The sequence below is a fragment of the Purpureocillium lilacinum genome (assembly GCF_023168085.1).
Source record: "Purpureocillium lilacinum CBS 284.36 DNA, scaffold_1, whole genome shotgun sequence".
In the NCBI taxonomy this organism is placed as follows: domain Eukaryota; kingdom Fungi; phylum Ascomycota; class Sordariomycetes; order Hypocreales; family Ophiocordycipitaceae; genus Purpureocillium; species Purpureocillium lilacinum.
The window spans coordinates 2,571,536-2,589,438 of record NW_027072111.1 but is presented as its reverse complement, the minus strand read 5'-3'; the positions used below and the strand labels follow the sequence as shown (position 1 = coordinate 2,589,438).

The window sequence follows — 17,903 nt, the reverse complement described above, 5'->3', positions numbered from 1 at the left end:
ATGATGATGCGCGGTCTAGAATCTTCTCTCGCAGTCTCTTAAGCAGAATGAGAAGAAAAGAAAACAGAAAGGGAAATCAGGGGCGCAGGGGGGGCGGGTCGAGGAAACGTGGTTCTTCTGTCTGCAGCCTGTAACTATGTATCAGACACAGTCTAGGTAGTTGAGCATTGGACCAGCTGCGTCCATGAGCACCCCTCCGTCCATGCGCGCTTCCCGCTCCCGCAGCTAAGATGGATGCTGGGTACCTTGGCTAAATCTCATTCTATGTAAGATGCCTACGGTACTCAAACACATATAGAGGCTCTTTCCACGCGAAACGTACACTCGTAGGCAGGCCCCGTAGTCGCGGCAATGCGCCGACAGGTAGCAGTATGGACGCGAGGCGTGCTTCCGCTCACAGACGATCCGAGCATGCTAACGAGGAAAGAAGAAAAGTCATTGTCCGCTGGGGACATCGCCTCTAATATATACACATTTACAAAGATCTACACCTAATCGCCTGTACTGTCAAACCTGACGCCGTCCCAAGAATGCTATGCGATACATGTCGACCACGCTTGGCGCCGTCGACGAGATGCTACGGATAATCGGAGAAGCCTGCGCTCTCACCGTCGCGACTCAGCATGTAACCAAATCTCCTCCGCCCTTCCGCTTCGGCCAGGACGCCCGGCACGTCAGTATTGCCTTCGATGCGACGGAATACCTCGCTTGCCCGGCCCCATACGTCCCGGCCCTCGCGAACCGCGGCCGCAATGCGCCCCTTGTCGCGGTACTTGGGTTCGTTCATCCACATGTGGGAAAAGCTGGCCATCTTGTTCAGGAACTGGTCCATCGTGGCGAAGCAGCTGCTGCAGTGCCAGCCCGCGTTGCTCAGCGTGCCAGACTCGCGCGCTCGTTGCAGCCGGCTGTCCCCGTCGGCGCTCCGGAGCTTGGACGGCAGGATGGTGTCCCGCTCGCCCTGATAGAAGGTCGCTTGTGGATGCGGCCACTCGTTGCCCACGTGGAGGAACTGAAACGAGTAGTAGTAGAACTTGGAGGCGAGTGTCAGGCGCCGTGGGAAGTTGCACGTCCGCAACAGCAGCAGCGTCGCCGGGCGAACAATCTCGTCCACATCGGCAACGAGGAGCACATCCCCCTTTACTGGGGCCTGCCTTCCTTGCAGCTTCGGAAAGACTTGCTTGAAGGTGGCGTCACGCTGGAGGTCCTCGTAGTCCCAGGTGAGCTTGGGAGCGAACCCAGCTGGAAACTCCAGGAGGTGGTATATCATCTTGTCGTGCCACTGCGAGAATCGGTCCCAATTATCTCGAATCGTGAGGTTCTTTAGTGTTCCCTGGAACGTAACCGGCGATTCGACGATTATGAAGTAGTCGACGTGATCGTACATGGTGCTCAGGCGGATTTCGAGGAAATCGAGCTCCGAATTGGCCATAAAGAGATCGTATATCTTGCGCTCCCCGGAGTCTGACTCGGGCGTGAAGACGGAGTATCCATGGGCGGCGCAGAACTCGGCGGCTGCCTCGGAAGCGTAGTATTCCTTGTGCCGACTGGTCGACGGGGAAGACGAAGTGAAATTGAGGCGAGGCAGCCGCAGAGCGAGGTCGGTTGGCGAGACTCGGTGCACCAAGGAGGCGCTTCGAAGAGGCAGTCGCGAAATGAAAATCAGGAGGGCGAAGCCGGCGAGCGCAGCGGCGGCGAGGTTAAAGACTGGCCGCGCTGCCATGGCGCGAGATCGGGAACGCTTGACGGTTCAAGGCGCCAAGGCATGGCGCATGACGGCGAGGATGGACTCTGAAGACGAAGTCGCGGGTTTCGCGGAGGAGCCGCGTTTCAACGTCCCCTTGTCGAGGGCCTCACGCTGGGTCGGCCAGCCAAGGCGCGCGGACCCAGCGCCACGTAGGCTGTAACTACGTAGCTGACAATACGAGCGGAGGCATTGATGTTGGAATCATGCCATGCACCGCCGCAGGCTAGGCCAGGCCACTTTCATCCTTGTGCCCACCAATTACGAGCTCCATCGACTTAGCGTTTTGGGCTTCTCTGTGCGCGAGGCTTGGCAGTCGACGCGGTGAGACATTCTTCAGTGATGTCAATGTTGTTCCGCAACGGGACATGGTGACGCTTGCAGACGACGATTTGCATCGCGTGCTTTCTGCTGCAAGAGATAGAGATGCAGATGCGAGTGCCACAACCGGAAATCTGGGGTCGCACGAGCCGATCCGATCCGGCACATGTTCGCATCGGGAAACCAGGGCAGATGATCTCAATTTGGCCCGCCAGCGTCGCCTTGTTGCCGTTTAAGCCTGGGCACGTGTCCGCGCTTTCTTCGGCGGCGCCGTGTCTCATCTGGCATGGAATGAGGACCAGCAGTTTGGCCGAGGCCAGTGTTTGTCCATCCGGTTGGATTGTTTCCCGCCAAGAAGCAAACTGCGCCGCCGTGCTTCAGCACCCAGAAAGCAAACAGCCTCGGCCCGCCACCGACCCCGTTGGATGATACGCCCAGACGTCGGCAGGACTCTGAATTGCGGGAGAGAATGCCGAGATTTAAGAGTCGGCCGGCCGCATAATGCTCCGACCACCCGCCTAGCCGGCATCGCGGCACGGTACCCGACCCGGCAGACAACTGGTGCCGGGGGCCGGTGGACGCCATCCACGCCCTTCCGGTGGCGACCGGCCGACACAGGCCGTGGTGGGGTCCTGGGTACGCTCTCCGCAGCCTGCCATTCTGGCTATTTCGGCGGCCCAACTTTGGACTTTTTGTCCGGTGCGGCAGTTACTGTCCTGTAGGCTGCTCATCCAACCTGATTTAGCCCGGGCCTTCTCATGGCGACCACAGCAGCCACGTTGCCCTCAAGGTGCCGCCATCTCTGGAAGCTGTCGTCGTTCCAGAAGCCGCCGTCCACATTTCGAACCGCGTCCCGTCGACATCTGCACAACTCGTCAGCAGCCATGAACGGCACTCCTGGCACGTCGCAGCCCACCCAAGGCGTGCACAATGCCTGGATCGGGGCCAAGGGCCCTGGTTCTCTGGACCTGAGGAGTGAGACACCCGCCAACAGTCTGAGCGTCTCTGGTGAAAGCGCAGCGTTGACATGTTGCAGGCGACGTCATGACCACGCCTACCCCGTCAATGCTGGCTGCCATCCAATCCTGCACCCTCTTTGACGATGTCTTCAGAGAAGATCCGACGACGACCGACTTGGAGGCTCATGTTGCCGCTCTTGCCGGCAAAGAAGCAGGCCTGTTTGTTCTTTCAGGAACCATGGGCAATCAGCTTGCCTTGAGGAGCCTCCTTGTCCAACCACCATACGGCGTGTTGTGCGACCATCGGTCTCACATCATCAAGTATGAGGCTGGCGGGTCAGTGGTCCATCGTCCCTCGTTGCTACTGCCAACCCACGGCCTATACTGACGAGAGCTTCAGGGTATCATCCTTGACCGGTGCCACCGTCAAGCCCGTCGTGCCGAAAAACGGCATTCATCTGACGCTCGAGGATGTGACAGCCAACGTGGTCCTCAGTGACGACGTCCATGCGTGCCCCACCAAGGTCATCAGCCTTGAGAACACTCTCAACGGGATGATTATGCCACTGGCCGAGGTCAAGCGCATTGCCGAGTTTGCGCGGCAGCACAGCATCAAGCTGCACTGCGACGGTGCCAGGCTGTGGGAAGCCGTTGTGGCGGGCGCCGGCACGTTGCCCGACTTTTGCTCCTACTTTGACACCATCAGCCTCTGTTTCTCAAAAGGCCTCGGCGCGCCGGTTGGCAGCATGCTTGTTGGTACCGAGGAGACTCTGAAGCATGCTCGATGGGTACGCAAGTCGATCGGTGGCGGCCTTCGGCAGCCTGGAGTCGTCACGGCGGCCGCTAGGGTGGCCGTCGACGAGACGTTCGGCCGAGCTCCCGATGGCAGCGATGGCTTACTCAAGAAATCGCACGAGATGGCCAAGAAGGTCGAGGCCCTCTGGCAAGAGCTGGGTGGAACCCTTGTTCATCCGGCGCACACGAACATGTGCTGGCTCGATTTGGAGGCTGCAGGCTGTAGCGAAGATCGTTTCGTGCAGCTCAGCGAAGAGGCTGGCCTCAAGGTCATGGGAGGCCGCCTCGTGACTCACTATCAGGTTGCGCAAAACGGCGACGAGGTTTTGGGACGGCTGAGGAAGGTTTTCCAGGAGGTATTTGCCGGGCCGGAGAAAACACAATCCAAGGTCGGGGAGGCGAGCATGTATAGGTCGTAACTTCGTCCGCTTGACATCAAATGAACATGCCAGCCGGGCACATAACCCAGGCTCGCGTCGATAGTTCATGCATATCCGTATACCAGGGGCAGCAGATGCTCACTCTCGTGCAGGCCATCTCCCCTCCTTCTCTTCGATGTCGGAATGAAAGGTAGGTACCTAGTTCTTGCTAGTTGCAAGTACCGGCCGTGGTAGGCCCAACCCATGGATGGCGAGTGTGGCGTCGCATTCCGCCCTGGCAGTCTTGGGCTCCGCGGCGAATAACTGAGCGACATGCTTCAAATGGCAGTGGTGAGCGGGTGCCCGTTTCAAAAGCTGTCGGCACCCGTTGCGCGTCGTACTGGTGTGACGGGTCTTGATGCCGCGCCATGATCGCGCGACTGGCCAACAGAGCCGTGTCTTGTAGTCGCTTGTTTGTGTATCAAAGCCAGCGGCTTGCATACTCGTGCTGAATGTGGCTGCATTATTCAGGTCTTCGTCGCAGGCGCCCGCCGTGGCCTTCCGGATGAGGCTTTGCGACGCAAAAGCCTGGGGTGATGCCATCATCAGCTGAGAAAATCGAACGTCTGCCGAGGGCGCTGTGGCCGGCTTTGTCATAACGTGCGCGTCTGGCCATGAGGAGGCAGGAGCGGATGTCGAGATGTCGTCCGTTCCTGCCTAGAGCGCAGCCCCAGCGACTCACAGCCCTCGCTCTTTCCTTCACCCGCCACACCCTTCTCTACCTCCTCTGCTGTCTTCCAGTTCAACATTTTTCGACCTTACGCGCCAGTGAAGAAGAAGCTCACCGGTCTCTTTCTTTTCTACCGCCGTCTCTCTCGCACGTCGTGTCCAGGGCGTTCGCTCGCTGCATGCTTGGACAAGGCGCTTCTTCAAGACCTTGGTGCTTCTTGATCGTCACCACCTCGTTTACCCTGTCATTTGGATCCAACTTCTTTGCGAGAGAGAGCAGCGCGCGCCCCGGTGTCCCTCTCGCTTATCCGTTTGTCGTCGTACCAGAAACGCTGCCATCATCACCAGCCCCCCTCCGCCAGATCTCGAAGGGACACACAATGCTGCGAGCAGCGACGAGCCTCGTTCTCCTTCTCAGTGTCCTCAGTATCATCATAAACCTAGCCCGTGCACAGGGATATGATTTCGGTGTCGATGTCTCTCGCCTTACTCGGCGGCAGACCGCCAGCCCGATCCTGGTCGGGAAGCTGCCGCTCGCCGCCAACGGCACCTTTCCGGTTCGGCAGGAGATCCGACAGATGAGGGCAGACAAACACAAATGGGACCTCTTCATTCTTTCAATGAGCATGTTTCAAAATGCTGATCAAGACGATCCTTTGTCCTATTACCAGGTTACTGGTTTGTGCCACCCGTGACCAAGCCCGACGAGCTCGCGGCTGATAATCCGTTGGCAGGCATACACGGCGTCCCTTTCGTTCCTTGGAATGGTGTTCAGGCTTCTCCTGGCGCTAATCAATCAGGTTACTGCCCTCATAGCTCGGTTCTCTTTCCCACCTGGCACCGACCCTATCTGGCACTCTACGAGGTAGGCACCGCTAGGAGCTCGGGACTTGCACTGCACGACTGGCATCTCTGACATTCACTCTAGCAACAGTTGTATACAATGGCCAACACCATCGCTGCAATGTTCACAGATGCCACCGAAAGACGACTTTACCAGCTTGCGGCCTCGGACTTTCGTGCCCCTTACTGGGACTGGTCCCAAAGCCCGCCACCTGGGGAGACGCATCTCCCAGACGTGTTCTGGACCCCTATGGTCGTTCAAACCGGTCCTAATGGCGTTCAAAACATCAAGAACCCGCTCTTTTCCTATCACTTTCACCCCCTCGATGAGGACGCACTTATTTGGAACCCGGTACTACTGCCACGCTCCGTTGTTTCTGCACAAGCTGACATTCCAACAGCTCAAACAATGGAACGAAACCAAGAGAGGCCCCGAAATGGAGATCAGTCTCACATCACCGCCTTCCAACAACTCCAAAGTCAACGAGGCCCTATTGTCCAAGTTACCCGAGATTCAGCAGCGCCTCTACGTCTTGTTTTCGAGCTACCATGACTACAATACATTCAGCAACAAGGCCTGGGCACCGTCTCAAGGTCTGTCCATGATGGATTCAGTCGAGTCCATTCACGACATGATTCACGTATACGGCGGATCCAAGGGCCACATGACTTATGTCCCACTGTCTTCTTTTGATCCTTTGTTCTTTTTTCACCACATCATGACGGATCGGCTCATTGCCATATGGCAGATGCTCAATCCGTCGGCTTGGATTACGCCAATGGCCGCGGGAGAGGACACATTCACTTCAGCCAAGGGGACGATCCAAACTTCCAAGACACCCCTCACTCCTTTCTACGTCGCTTCAGATGGCACATTCTGGGACTCCGACATGTCGAGGATCACAGAGGTATTTGGCTACACGTATGCGGATACCGACCCGTCTCGCGGATCCGAAGATGCCATTCGCAACTCACTCATCGACAAGATCAACAAATGGTACGGCTCGTCTAGCCCCCTTGGCCAGATGGCAATTGCTCAGCATGGAGTCGGCCAACCTTCGCCGTTCGCACATGCGTCCAAGGCGACCGCCCAAACCAGTGCATTTAGGCCAAATGTCCAGCTGAGCGCGAATAAGCCTTCAAGCTCGCGCTTGATCAGGCATGGCGGGTATACAGAATGGATTGCCAACGTTCGTGTCAACGCAGACGCCATTGATGGATCCTACGCGGTCTACTTCTTCATGGGCCGGCCGCCGACTAGCGTCTTCGATTGGGAATCTGCTCAGAATCTGGCAGGATCCGTAGCCATGTTTTCGATGAAGCACATGAACAAATCGCAGTCCAAGATATCGGGAGCTTTGCCGTTGACCTCGGCTCTGATGAAGATGGTAGCAGGGGGATACATTGCAGATTTGTCACCGGCTGCAGTGACACCGCTCCTCAGGGAGATGTTGCACTTCCGCGTCCTCGGAAGCAATGACGGGGAGATTGAGCCAGAGACGATAGAGGGGCTGCACGTTGCCATCAGCAGCGCAGACGTCAAAATACCTCGCGCGAAAGAGCTTCCCGCCTGGAGTCATTCGAAGAAGAGGTTGGAGTTGTGGGTATGAAGTACGAGGTTCGTCTGACTACAGGGCTCGATACAGCATGGGCTGCTGGCATGTTGGCCGTTATGTTAAGGCATCATGTCTTGTTTCAAGGGGTCGAACAAAGTAATGGAGCATGGCTCGAAAATCGCAGCAGTACTTGTACATATCGGCTTACAAAGAGTTAGCCTGCCGTTAATGGAGATGCATCGTCGTTTCAGCAGGTGGTGATTGATCGCGTAGTCACGCGTCTGGGGAAGGCAATGACTGCTCCTTCCATGAGCCCTCAGGCAAGTCTCGATAAGAAAGTGCTTCGTATGGACCACAAGATTACAAACGCCTGCTAACCTGGAACACCAAAATGCGCAGGTCTCTTTGCGACACATGTCAGGGCTTACTAGGGAAGGGTCGGACTCCGACGACGAACGTGCCGGGCCGTTGTTGTGCGACAGTCAACCGGGGACATCGCCCAGTCACTCCCCAGTGGTGCCGTCGCACGCTCGGGAGTCGACCGAGGGAGACACTACAGGACGGGACAGCGTCGCAAGCCGGATGTACCGACGAGGCCACAGGCGTCGCTACCACAGTGAAGTCGCTATTTTGCGTCGTTCGTCCCCTGCTCCAAACATCATCGGCGGTGTGTGGTGATGTCTTGGATCGCCACGGACGGGGCTTCAGGGAGCCGAGTGAACGGCGACAGGGGTGGGGTGTGGGCGTGTCTTGCCCTGCACGGCCAGTCGCGCGCGCTCCGTGGTCGTTTTTGCTCGCATCTTTTCCCCCCGGGTTGACAAGTCGGGCCGGTGCAACCAACACGGCCTCGTAGACAGGCTCGGACACAGGACGCGGAGTGCACATGGTCTTTTTTCTTGTTTTCCGGTTCCCGCTGCTGGCGGTGGATGCCTCCGGGCGGCTCTGGGGCCCATGGCGCGGCCGGCGATAAGATCAAAAGAGGCCGTGGGCGGCGCAGTGCGGAGCGGACATTGGGGCCTGGACAAGGAAAGGCTTCCGCGTGGTGCGGCGCGGCATGGTGCAAACCAACAGCAGACGCGCGACCGAAGGAGCGACTGGCAACCCCGTTTGAAGCAGCTCGCATCTGATCGAAGCTCGCCTGGGCCGGTGTTAGTGGGACGTCCCGAAAGTCCGGCCTCTGAGCAGGGGAGTGTCTTTGACTTGATGATGCGGGATGCGGGGTGGTGTCGTGTCCGTGCCCGCACGAGGACGGAGCAGGCGGATCAGGGACGCACAAACAAGTCTTAATTACGAGTGCGGGTAATAAAGCACAGAGCAGCGCGTGCACGATGTTAGCGTCCGCATATCTTGAGCACGGTTCCTCGCGCACATGTAGGCATGTATGTTGCGCAGGCGTGGCTCGCGTGGGCCGTCTTGCACCGGAACCGCCGTAAACTTCAGGGGCAAGATCCCCGACGTATCCTTGGGAGTGGATTGTCGATCGATCGAGCCATATGTCATGCCGTCGTCCGCTGCCGCCCTTGTCTTAGAGGTGTCGGTCGTTCCTGTACCCCAGATCGAGAATATGTGAAGGACGCGACGTGCTGGATCTAGCGCACGACGACGAGCGGCCCTGGTTCGGTCTGAGCGGCGAGCCGGCCGTCGCCCCGCTGGTGCTTTCGAAATGCAACATGTACGGGTACGTAGGCAGCGAGCTGGGCGTGTAGTCACAGGATGGCGGCCTGCGGGGCGGATGACGCTGCTCTCTTGGACGCGCCTCAGTGGTCGACGTTGAGCAGCCAAGATCCCTAGATGCAATGCGACCGTACCAGCGCGTCACGGCAGGCAGGCTGCGGCCGCATGCTATCCCTGGCTCCTGAGGCAGCAGACGTGCCCTGGCAGCCAATTTGCGTCGGTGACTTTGACTGCGGCCGCCGAAGGCATTAAGGTTCTGCAGGATGATTGACGATATACCCCTTCGAGGCATCAAACGAGCATCCATAGTGTGAGCGATGGGCCCGAAATGTGGCTGAACGACCCGCGGCCGTGATCCTGTGAAGTCGCAGAACTTTAGTGAGGCGGACGTTGCTCGCCTGAGGCCGGGGGTTCGGCTTGCCACGAGGGCTAGCTCTGAGGGTCAACGAAGAACAGGTGCCACGGACACCAAATCGAAGACCCTGCTGGCCGGCCGTTGTTGTGAGAGGATAACCCCTGCCAGCACGGCAAGCCACGACCACACCATGGCGTCGTGACGGTGTCCAATTGCCGCCCACGCCAGCGGGCGGCTGAAATGGTGATGCAAAAAGTTGAGACACAGACCCGCACGCTTTCCACAGCCTTGGGACCCGTGGGTTCGGCAGCACATGTGGCAGGCGGGTACTGTAGCAGGGAACCAAGAAGGCGGCACTATTCGACAAATGGCCCGCTGCACGCAAGCACCTTGGTTCTATGAGTGGTGGCTGGGCCACCAAAGTGAAGCGGCACGATCTCAGAGCCAAGTCCGTCTGAGCTTTCCGAACGTCCCCTGAGGCGCCAGATGACGCATGCGTATTGCAGCCGCCGACAGTCTGTCTCGCGTTTGTTGCATTGGAGGGGCGGACGAGGGGCTGCAGGGAGGAATTGCGGGTTAGACGCAGGTGGATGTCGCCAGTCGTTGCAACCAGCGCCCGTCGCATGCCACCTTGTCGAACCAACGTGTCCCATGGATCAGCGGCAGCAGCTGTCGGAAGACAGTTATCAGCTGGTGGTGTCTTGCCAAGAAAGGTGCTTGGTGTTGATAAGATTAGGCCGTACGTCGGCCGCAACGTGGCTGCTGGCACAGCGCTCACTTCTTAACGAAGGACGAAACAGCTTATGCCTTTTGGATTGGGGGCTTTCCAAGCATGGCACAGGGCGCCTCACGCCGGATCCCAGAGAGGAAATATGGCGTAAGCGAAGGCGATCCTTGGAAGGCCCAACAGGGGTGGCGCCTTCCGGGGGCGGCAAAGCTTGGTATTGGGGGCGGCGGGCGAGTCAGGAATCTGGGCCTTTTGTCAACTGTGGAGGATGTCCTCAGCCCGTGCTAGTTGTACTTAATCGGCGGGAAGAAGACGGAGATGCACGGGCTTGTGCCGTAGATGCACTTCACTGTTCTTGCAGGATTTCGCGCGCGGATGCGAGCTGGACTGGCTGGAAAGCTGGCTGGCTGTGCCGCCGCCGAACAGGGCTGCAGGCTGGGGCCTGCGTCACTGGAGATGAGGGAAGCGCCGCCGCGGCGTCCGTGCTCAGGATTAAGACCGGATGCTTGAGTGCATCCATCGATCAGCAAATCCGTTGGAAACGTGGCACAGCGCAAGTGCGAGAAAGCAGCCGGGCATTGCTTCGTCAACAAGAGCGTGAGGCTGGTGTTGAAGGTTTTGAGAGCATTCGTGCCTGCCCAAGGAAGGTGCTGCTCTTCAAGGCACTTGCCGCACCAAGTACCCAGGTACTTGGTGCCTGGTAAGATTGTGGTACAGTTCGAAGTACAGCACTGCATCTTCAAGAAATGATATGGAAGGTGCGGAAGGAACAAAGGAAGGTGCAAGGACGGCGAAGCACACGACCAACCAAACGGCATGTGGTTGCCTCAGGCGCCGCCGCCTCTCGTCTTGAAGCTGTATCGAAGTTGTGCTGGCATGTTGTTGTTGCCCAGACGCCTTGGCTTCCAACATTGGTCAATCCAGCAGCCTGCACCTTCGACTTTTTGACGAGTCACTTCCTCCCCATTCCATGGCCAGCACCAGGGCACTCGCTGATGTTGTGCCAGGACGCATGTCTGCATCGGGCTGGGCCTTGGCTCCTCTCTCAGCCTGCCCGATGCAGCGCCACCTGGACGCGGGCACGGGCAACATGGACCGGGAACCTGGGCTCTGCGATGCCACACGGCGGCCCGGTGGCGAGCGACACTGCAACGTGGGCAGCTCGACCGCCTGCAGCGCTCGCGCCAGATGGGGATGGCAGCCCCCACCGGCCGCATGGCTTGTGTCTCCCGTGCGCCCACGTCGACCGCCACCAGAGGCGACGATACTGGGGGCCCATACTGGCGATGGGGGCTTGGGGGGGAACGCACTCGGGCAGTCCCCAGATCAAAGTCGGATGCCGTGCCCGTCAACGCCTAGCGCACACAAGGCGATACGGCATTCGGGCCAGATTTTGGACGACGCCGCACCCGCAACCATTGGCAGCCATGGCCGTGATCCATGCCCCCCATCGACATGACGCCGCAGGTCCCCTGCCCACGGAGGCGCCCTTCGACGAAGCCGTCGGTGGCGAGTGCTGCGCAGCGATTGACAAGCCAGTGGGCCGGAGAAAAAAAGAGCACCAAAGCCGGCGGGCGCCTCATGGCAAGCCGTCGCATGAGCTAGCAGAACCCGTGTGGCGCTAGTTGCAGAAGGGCATCGCACCCAGCGCTGGCCTCGGCTTCCTCAGGGCAGCCCGGCTCCTGTTGCGGGATTCATCATCATCAGCCCCAGGGGAAACACGCCGCTCCAGTCCAATCCCTCCCTCCCGGCTGGCGGCGCAAAGCTTGCAGGTCCTCCCAGCACGCCGCGTGATTTCTCAGGTCCAGGTACTAACTCGGGCGCACCTCCTCTCTGGCGCCGTCAACGGCATGGATCCCCGTCCCGCGCCCCATCTCGTGCGTCTCTGCCCGCCGCCGGAGTCAGTTCGAGGCCCCCAAAGTCCCCGATCCCTACCTTAACTCAGCAAGTACAGCGCATTCTACCCTGCCCTGCCATACCTTTGGGCTGCAGCAGCACCGCAATGCGCACCGCAACACCTGCATCCAGGCCCTGGACGGCGGAGGCGAGGCCATCCCCGACGCCCAGCCCGGCGCTATCATGACTTGGCGTTGCTTTCTCTGCTGTCTGGCCATGCACCACCATCGACCAACTCATGTATCGTGCCGTTCAGATCCCTCCCTCCGTCCTCTTTCACTTCCGCCAGCCGCCGCTCATCCGTCCACCCTCCCATCCCACCCCCCCTTTGCACCAGCGATCCTCCATCCATCCATCACCCATCGTCCACCCATCCACCCGCCAGTCCCCCATCCCACTCCACCGACTCCATTCTCATTAGCATGCCATGCCACGCTGGAGACCCATGAGTCCCCTGCCCGCGCTCCTTGGGCCTCCCCATAGGACACTCTGACGGCTGTGAGCCCAGCACAAGCACAAGCACAGGCACCTCCTGAGTCCCGAACACACGGGTCCAGCGCCGTGGAGTGACTGCACTCCCTGCTTTGGGCCATCTGGGCCGGCCTGTCACCATCCCCATCCACATCCACATCCATGCCGGTTGCTTCGTCCCCATCTCCTCCGTCTCGCTGTTTGCCGCGGCGGACCCGCGGGACAACCACCACCCACCTAGCCCAGTTGTCCGCCTGCCTCTTCACGAGAGCTCGGACAATGGGCTAGGCTGCTCCGCCTTGGCTCCAATAGATAGGCCTCGAGCGAGGAGCCCGCCGAGGATCCGCGCGCGCTCTCTTGCGCTGCTTCTGCTCCAGCCGTCGTCGTCTTGTGCCCGATCGTTCCGGCACCGTCTCCCTCCCCTTGTGCCTTTGCGATGCTTGACACTTGGCGGAGCATTCAAATAGCCGCCCCTCGCCGCCTCCGATCCGCCCCCATCATCCATCCATCTGCCGGCTCCTGCACTTACTGCTCCGTACCAGGAACGGAAACCTGCTTCACACCAAGCCCCTGTCCCCATGTCGAGCCGCCGGCCATGAGCTCTACCACAACCACTGCTTCGACCACCGTCTCTCGCAGAGACGCGGCCTCGTCGCCGTCGTCGGCGCCCGATGCGACCTCGTCGTCAGTCTCGTTACCATCAGACAAGGAGATTTGGCCGGCCGCGGCGTCTATGCCAGACCCGGACCCCATCAAAGTCGTGCCGCCTCCCTGGACGCTCAACGGCGATGTCTACTGCATCTCGTGGTGGACTTCGGGGGCCGCCGCTAGAAAGCTGCCAAAGCACGCTTATTCGCCGCTTGAGGCAGGCACCGATTTTGCCAACCCTCCTGGCAGCCACCCCGTTGGGGGCCTCAGTATGATCCAGATTATCCGGTACCGAGACTCTCCCGTCGGTCCGTACGACGAGCTGTTGGTCGTTCCTGGCTCTTTCGATTGGTCCCGTGACGGCCCGGACGGCCGCCGGGAGGTGGGGCGCAATCCCCGGATCACTCGCATCTACGTCTCTCAAAAACACACATGTTACAACGGCCGCGTCAGTAAGTTTGTGCCTGTTCTCTTGTGCTTGGCTTCGCAATTGCATTGTGTTTTCCGCGGTCCTCGCTGTGCGCAGGCTGCTTGTGTCTATTGCGCAGTTCACGTGGCGTCTGGAATTGACGGAATCGGAAGCCGATGATTCCCTCCCCCCTCATGGCCAGATACTAACACGCCGCATTCAGACTGGAATTGTCCCAAACATCTGGCCAGGTTTGATTGGGATTACGGCCCGAACGACTCGGTTTCAGTCAAGGTCTATCCGCATGACACCACTGACGACATCACGGAGTCCAAGCCTAGTCCACTCCCCTTCTTCCAGGCCACCTTCAAGCCCGTCTCTTACGTGCCTTCTTTCCCTTTCGCCACTCGATGGGCCAATTACTTCGGCTTCGAGACCACACTCGCCATGCCGCCGGTGCCGCAGGGTGAGGGGAGCCAAGGGGAGCTACCGAGCACAGACGTGTGGTGCAAAGTCATCCCGCTGCAGTACAGCCGAACGACGCGCGCCGGCTGGTTCGACATGTCCATGCGTGACGAGAAGGGCGAGCTCATCGGAGAGTACGAGAACTTCTGGCCAGGCATGGGCCGCTGGCAGCTCGGGGTTAAGATGGAGAATGCCGAGCTGAGTTTCGACCATGCCACCGAGACTTGGAAGCCGATGAAGTCGAGGGCGCACCTCTAACAGCGGCGCCGGCGTTGAACGACAGACCTTTGGTGGGGGCAAAGCCACTCGTAATTTTGCATGGGGCGGATCTAGCGTTGCTATTTCGGCGTGAATGGTGGCATTTAACCTTGTACGATGGGCGGGCGTTTGTTTTATGCATGTCTTTTTTTCACGATATCACGACAGAGAGATACGCTACGACATGTACTTTCTCGGCATGGAGGCACGACGACACATAGCGCTTTAGGCGCTCGCCTCGGACTATCATTATTTACTCCGCCTTGGGCGGATATATCCTGATGCTAGGAAACACTCGGCTGGACCTTGGTCAGAGCCTGGAGACGGAGAGCGGTCACTTACACACCCCGTTGTGCCTGTCTGGAAAGGAGGGAAGGATGGGAGGAGTCAATCTACCTTCTAGGAGCCTAGGTCCCTAGACTACGATGCAGCGGTACAATGCGGCGGCGGCAATGAATGGTGATGAAGGCGAAAACGAGCAAACGGAAGGACGAGGTGGCAGGCGTGAGACTGCTCGAGTCCTGTACGTATATGCATATACGGGGCTGCTTGCATCCCCGAAATCAACCCAACTCTGCTTCTCCCGAGGAGTCGGTCTTGCTTTCAACGCACGCTGTGGGATTGCTGTGCCTTTGAATGTTGTATGCCATGTATCTTGTCGTCGCTCCTTGCCGCGGTTCCATGTACGTCAGTCGCTGCGCCGCTGCCCTTCGCCCGCCCGCCAACGGCCCGGGTTCTGTCAGCTTTCGCGGCGCCGCTGGTCGAGGACCTCCCTCCGGCCGGAAGGATCGGCTCCGGTCCGAGAGCCCCGGCGCCGCGGAACTGTTTACTCACACCCGAACCATGCACACGTATAGTAAGTAGCATGCTTTTGCACAGCCAGCCATGGCGGCGCCGAGGACAAAACTGATCATCCATATCATCACGTACCGAGTCGAGCCGAGTCGAGTCGAGTCGCATGTATACCGTGCGCCGTTTATTATCCTTGAATCTCTTTTCTGCCTGATTCACGGCTCCGTGGAGAACTTTCTATCTATAGCCCACAGCGCCTACCCCCCGGCTTGCCCACGTCCCCGATGCGATGATGCGCCTTCTAATCTCGACCCAGCCAGCCCCTGGCAGCACACGCATCCGCTGGGGAAGGGCGGTCAGGGCCGTATTCCCCAACCCATGCTAACAAAAGCCACGCCGATGCACCCGGCTTCCACAGCCTCTTGGTATATATCCCTCCCCGGATCCGCGGGAGGCAAAGGACCCGAGCTCCGTAGGTCCAAAATCCGCCCTCGTAGACTCCCAAAGCCTCGACGCTGGCGCGTCTCGTGCCCAAAGGTCGCTCCCGTCTCGTCTAACCAATGCGCCTTGCTGGACAAGCCAAACCACAGCTTGCCCAACCCATTGATGAGATAAACTCCAGGCTAGTATGAGATCAACCCGCTAATAGCAGACTTGGTCGCTCGAGTCCATGCTTGCTCACAACGTCTCCATTCTTGCCTGCCTCACAGTTTTCCCAAATGTGCAGCCCCAGGATCGACACTGGTCAAGATGACAAGAGGCAGGGCCGTGGCGGAGCGAAATGCCTACCACCGGATTTTGATGTGTCGTCTCGATGATGGAAGCCCGCGCCTCCGCCTACTGAAAGACAACCATTGGCTTTCAACAGTACTCAGACATGCTTCTCTCAGTCTATGACGTTTCTCATTTGCAGCCAGAGGCCACTCGAAGTTTGTTTCGCAGTCAAACGGCATCGACCCAGGATCCTAGGACGCCGGTTCAGGTGCCGTCTTGTGCGCAATAACCTCACGCGCATAGAACTCGACGAGCATCGTCGCATACGCCTCGAGGTCTTCCACGGGCACAGCGAGACGGAAGTCGTTGAGGACGAGAAATTGGATCTCGAGATGGTTGAGTTCGGCGAGAGGGAGACCACCGACCTGTTGGAGCATTAGCCACGCGCGTTACGATACCTGATTGCCACGTCCGAGTCGTATGAAGGGCTTACCTTGGCGTATCTGGAATTGGTATAGAAGACATCGGAGAAGAACTTGCTGGCGCAGGTCACCCCGGCGATGATTAGTCTGTGAATGTTGAAGCTGTCCACGACAAAATAAGTGGCAGGTCCAATGGCAGGGACCTGCTCGTCAGGCACCGTGATGATCCGGGTGCTTTCTCTGCGAGCAGAACTGGTGGGCGAGTCCGCCATGTCATCGTCATCGTCGTCGGCGAGGTCTGAGTCGCTCTCGTCCGAAGCGCGAGCGGCGTGGGAGTCGTCCGGCATGGCAGTGTCATGCTGAGTGGCGGGCTGGTGGGATGACACGGGGCGGGATACGGACTGCCGCCGTGCTTCCTCCGTCTTCATGACGAGGTCGTTGACGCGTTCCGTCATGCGGTCAAAGTAGACGAGAAGGCTCAGGAAGACCTCGTATGTTGTTGGGCAGTACTTGTGTATGCGAGAGAGATAGCTGAGAATGGTGATGGCAGGCACGTTCTTGCCGTGGAAGGCGAGGACCGAGTGGCTCAGCGGGCTCATCTGGGAGCCGCCTGCGTTGTCGCTGTTCTGGTTGGCCTGCTGCTGATGGGCGACATTGCGCTGCATGGCATCGTGTTGCAGGTCGTTGGTGGAAGTGATCTTGGTTAATAGGGCGGCGACCATCTCGATGATGTCGCTGATAGGCATGCCGCTTATCTCGTACTTGATTGGGGCATCGCCCGTCGCGCTGGGCCCGGACCCGCCGAGCATGTTGGCGCCGGCGAGGGTCTGTATGTGGGCGAGATCGCGGACGTGGACGACGGTCTGCTCCGGATTCGATGCCGCAGCCGAGGACAGATACGGGGCGGAGGTGGAGGGGACGTGGAAGTCGTCGTCGGGTGGCGACGGTTGCTGCCGTCGCGCAGAGGCGCTCATGGCGGCCGTATCAGGGCGCAAGGCCGAGTGGTGATCGGAGACGCGGTCTCCGAGCTGTGATGCCATAGATGCCGTCTTTGCATCGTCGGCTTCCGCGGGACCGGCAGCGACAGCGGGCGACGAGGAGGGAGGCGGCGAGGGGATGCGCGAGTCGCCGCCCGTGGAGGGCTCGAAGCCCCTCTTGATCGCGGTGGCGGCCACGTCGTCGGCTGCGGTGGGGGTGGTTTCGCTGTGCAGGCTGTCGGCGGCGACGGGGGTGGAGGAGGAAGACGCGGATGGCTCTCGCGGAGGGTGGCGACCAGGCACCGTCTGTGCAGGCGGCTGAGCGGGGCGGCGGGAAGAGGGCGACGTCGTCGAGGCCGTCGCGTGTGCCGAGCGAGGGGAGGAGCGGGAGCGCGAAGACGGGCGTCGGCGCGGGGAGGCAGAGGAAGATGACGGGCGGCGGTGCTGGGGTTGGGCCTGCTGGTGTAGAGTCGACGAGGGGGTGACGATCATATCATGGAAGCGGGACAGATCGGGGACGAATTCGCCGACTACAGCTGCCATGGCATCGTAGCTGCGGCCACGGATGAGGGAGGACGGAGAGTCGCGAAAGCGCGACTGCGCTGCGTCGGACGAAGACGCGAGGCGAAGGCGGCGGAGGAGGAGGAGAATGGAGCCTGACGGGGTGGCGGGTGGGATAAGATTATGACGACAATGGAGACGAAGGTCTAGCTTGGTTCCTTGTCTGGCCTCAACAAGTCGCGCAGGAAATAAAGATTAGCGTGTGGAAACGAAGAGGCGGGCGAGAAGCAC

The 17,903-nt window shown here is 59.5% G+C and overlaps 5 protein-coding genes across 5 annotated transcripts; 3 read left to right on the top strand and 2 right to left on the bottom strand.

The window, feature by feature from the left end:
* Nucleotides 1-577: 577 nt before the first annotated feature.
* Nucleotides 578-1,720, bottom strand: PLICBS_000500 (uncharacterized protein; the record flags this gene model as incomplete). The annotated part of the gene is made up of 1 exon (XM_018318490.2): nucleotides 578-1,720. The coding sequence occupies one exon, from the start codon at nucleotides 1,718-1,720 to the stop codon at nucleotides 578-580; it is 1,143 nt and encodes a 380-aa protein (XP_018184015.2).
* Nucleotides 1,721-2,946: 1,226 nt separating this feature from the next.
* Nucleotides 2,947-4,235, top strand: PLICBS_000499 (uncharacterized protein; the record flags this gene model as incomplete). Its single annotated transcript, XM_018318491.1, has 3 exons — nucleotides 2,947-3,037; nucleotides 3,099-3,357; nucleotides 3,422-4,235. 3 exons carry the CDS (start codon nucleotides 2,947-2,949, stop codon nucleotides 4,233-4,235), a joined length of 1,164 nt encoding a protein of 387 aa, XP_018184016.1.
* A 1,049-nt stretch (nucleotides 4,236-5,284) lies between these two features.
* Nucleotides 5,285-7,357, top strand: PLICBS_000498 (uncharacterized protein; the record flags this gene model as incomplete). The annotated part of the gene is made up of 4 exons (XM_018318492.2): nucleotides 5,285-5,582; nucleotides 5,639-5,769; nucleotides 5,833-6,099; nucleotides 6,149-7,357. 4 exons carry the CDS (start codon nucleotides 5,285-5,287, stop codon nucleotides 7,355-7,357), a joined length of 1,905 nt encoding a protein of 634 aa, XP_018184017.2.
* A 5,664-nt stretch (nucleotides 7,358-13,021) lies between these two features.
* Nucleotides 13,022-14,206, top strand: PLICBS_000497 (uncharacterized protein; the record flags this gene model as incomplete). The annotated part of the gene is made up of 2 exons (XM_018318495.2): nucleotides 13,022-13,526; nucleotides 13,707-14,206. 2 exons carry the CDS (start codon nucleotides 13,022-13,024, stop codon nucleotides 14,204-14,206), a joined length of 1,005 nt encoding a protein of 334 aa, XP_018184020.1.
* Nucleotides 14,207-15,963: 1,757 nt separating this feature from the next.
* On the bottom strand, nucleotides 15,964-17,654 carry PLICBS_000496 (uncharacterized protein; the record flags this gene model as incomplete). The annotated part of the gene is made up of 2 exons (XM_018318496.2): nucleotides 15,964-16,137; nucleotides 16,206-17,654. 2 exons carry the CDS (start codon nucleotides 17,652-17,654, stop codon nucleotides 15,964-15,966), a joined length of 1,623 nt encoding a protein of 540 aa, XP_018184021.2.
* Nucleotides 17,655-17,903: the final 249 nt, after the last annotated feature.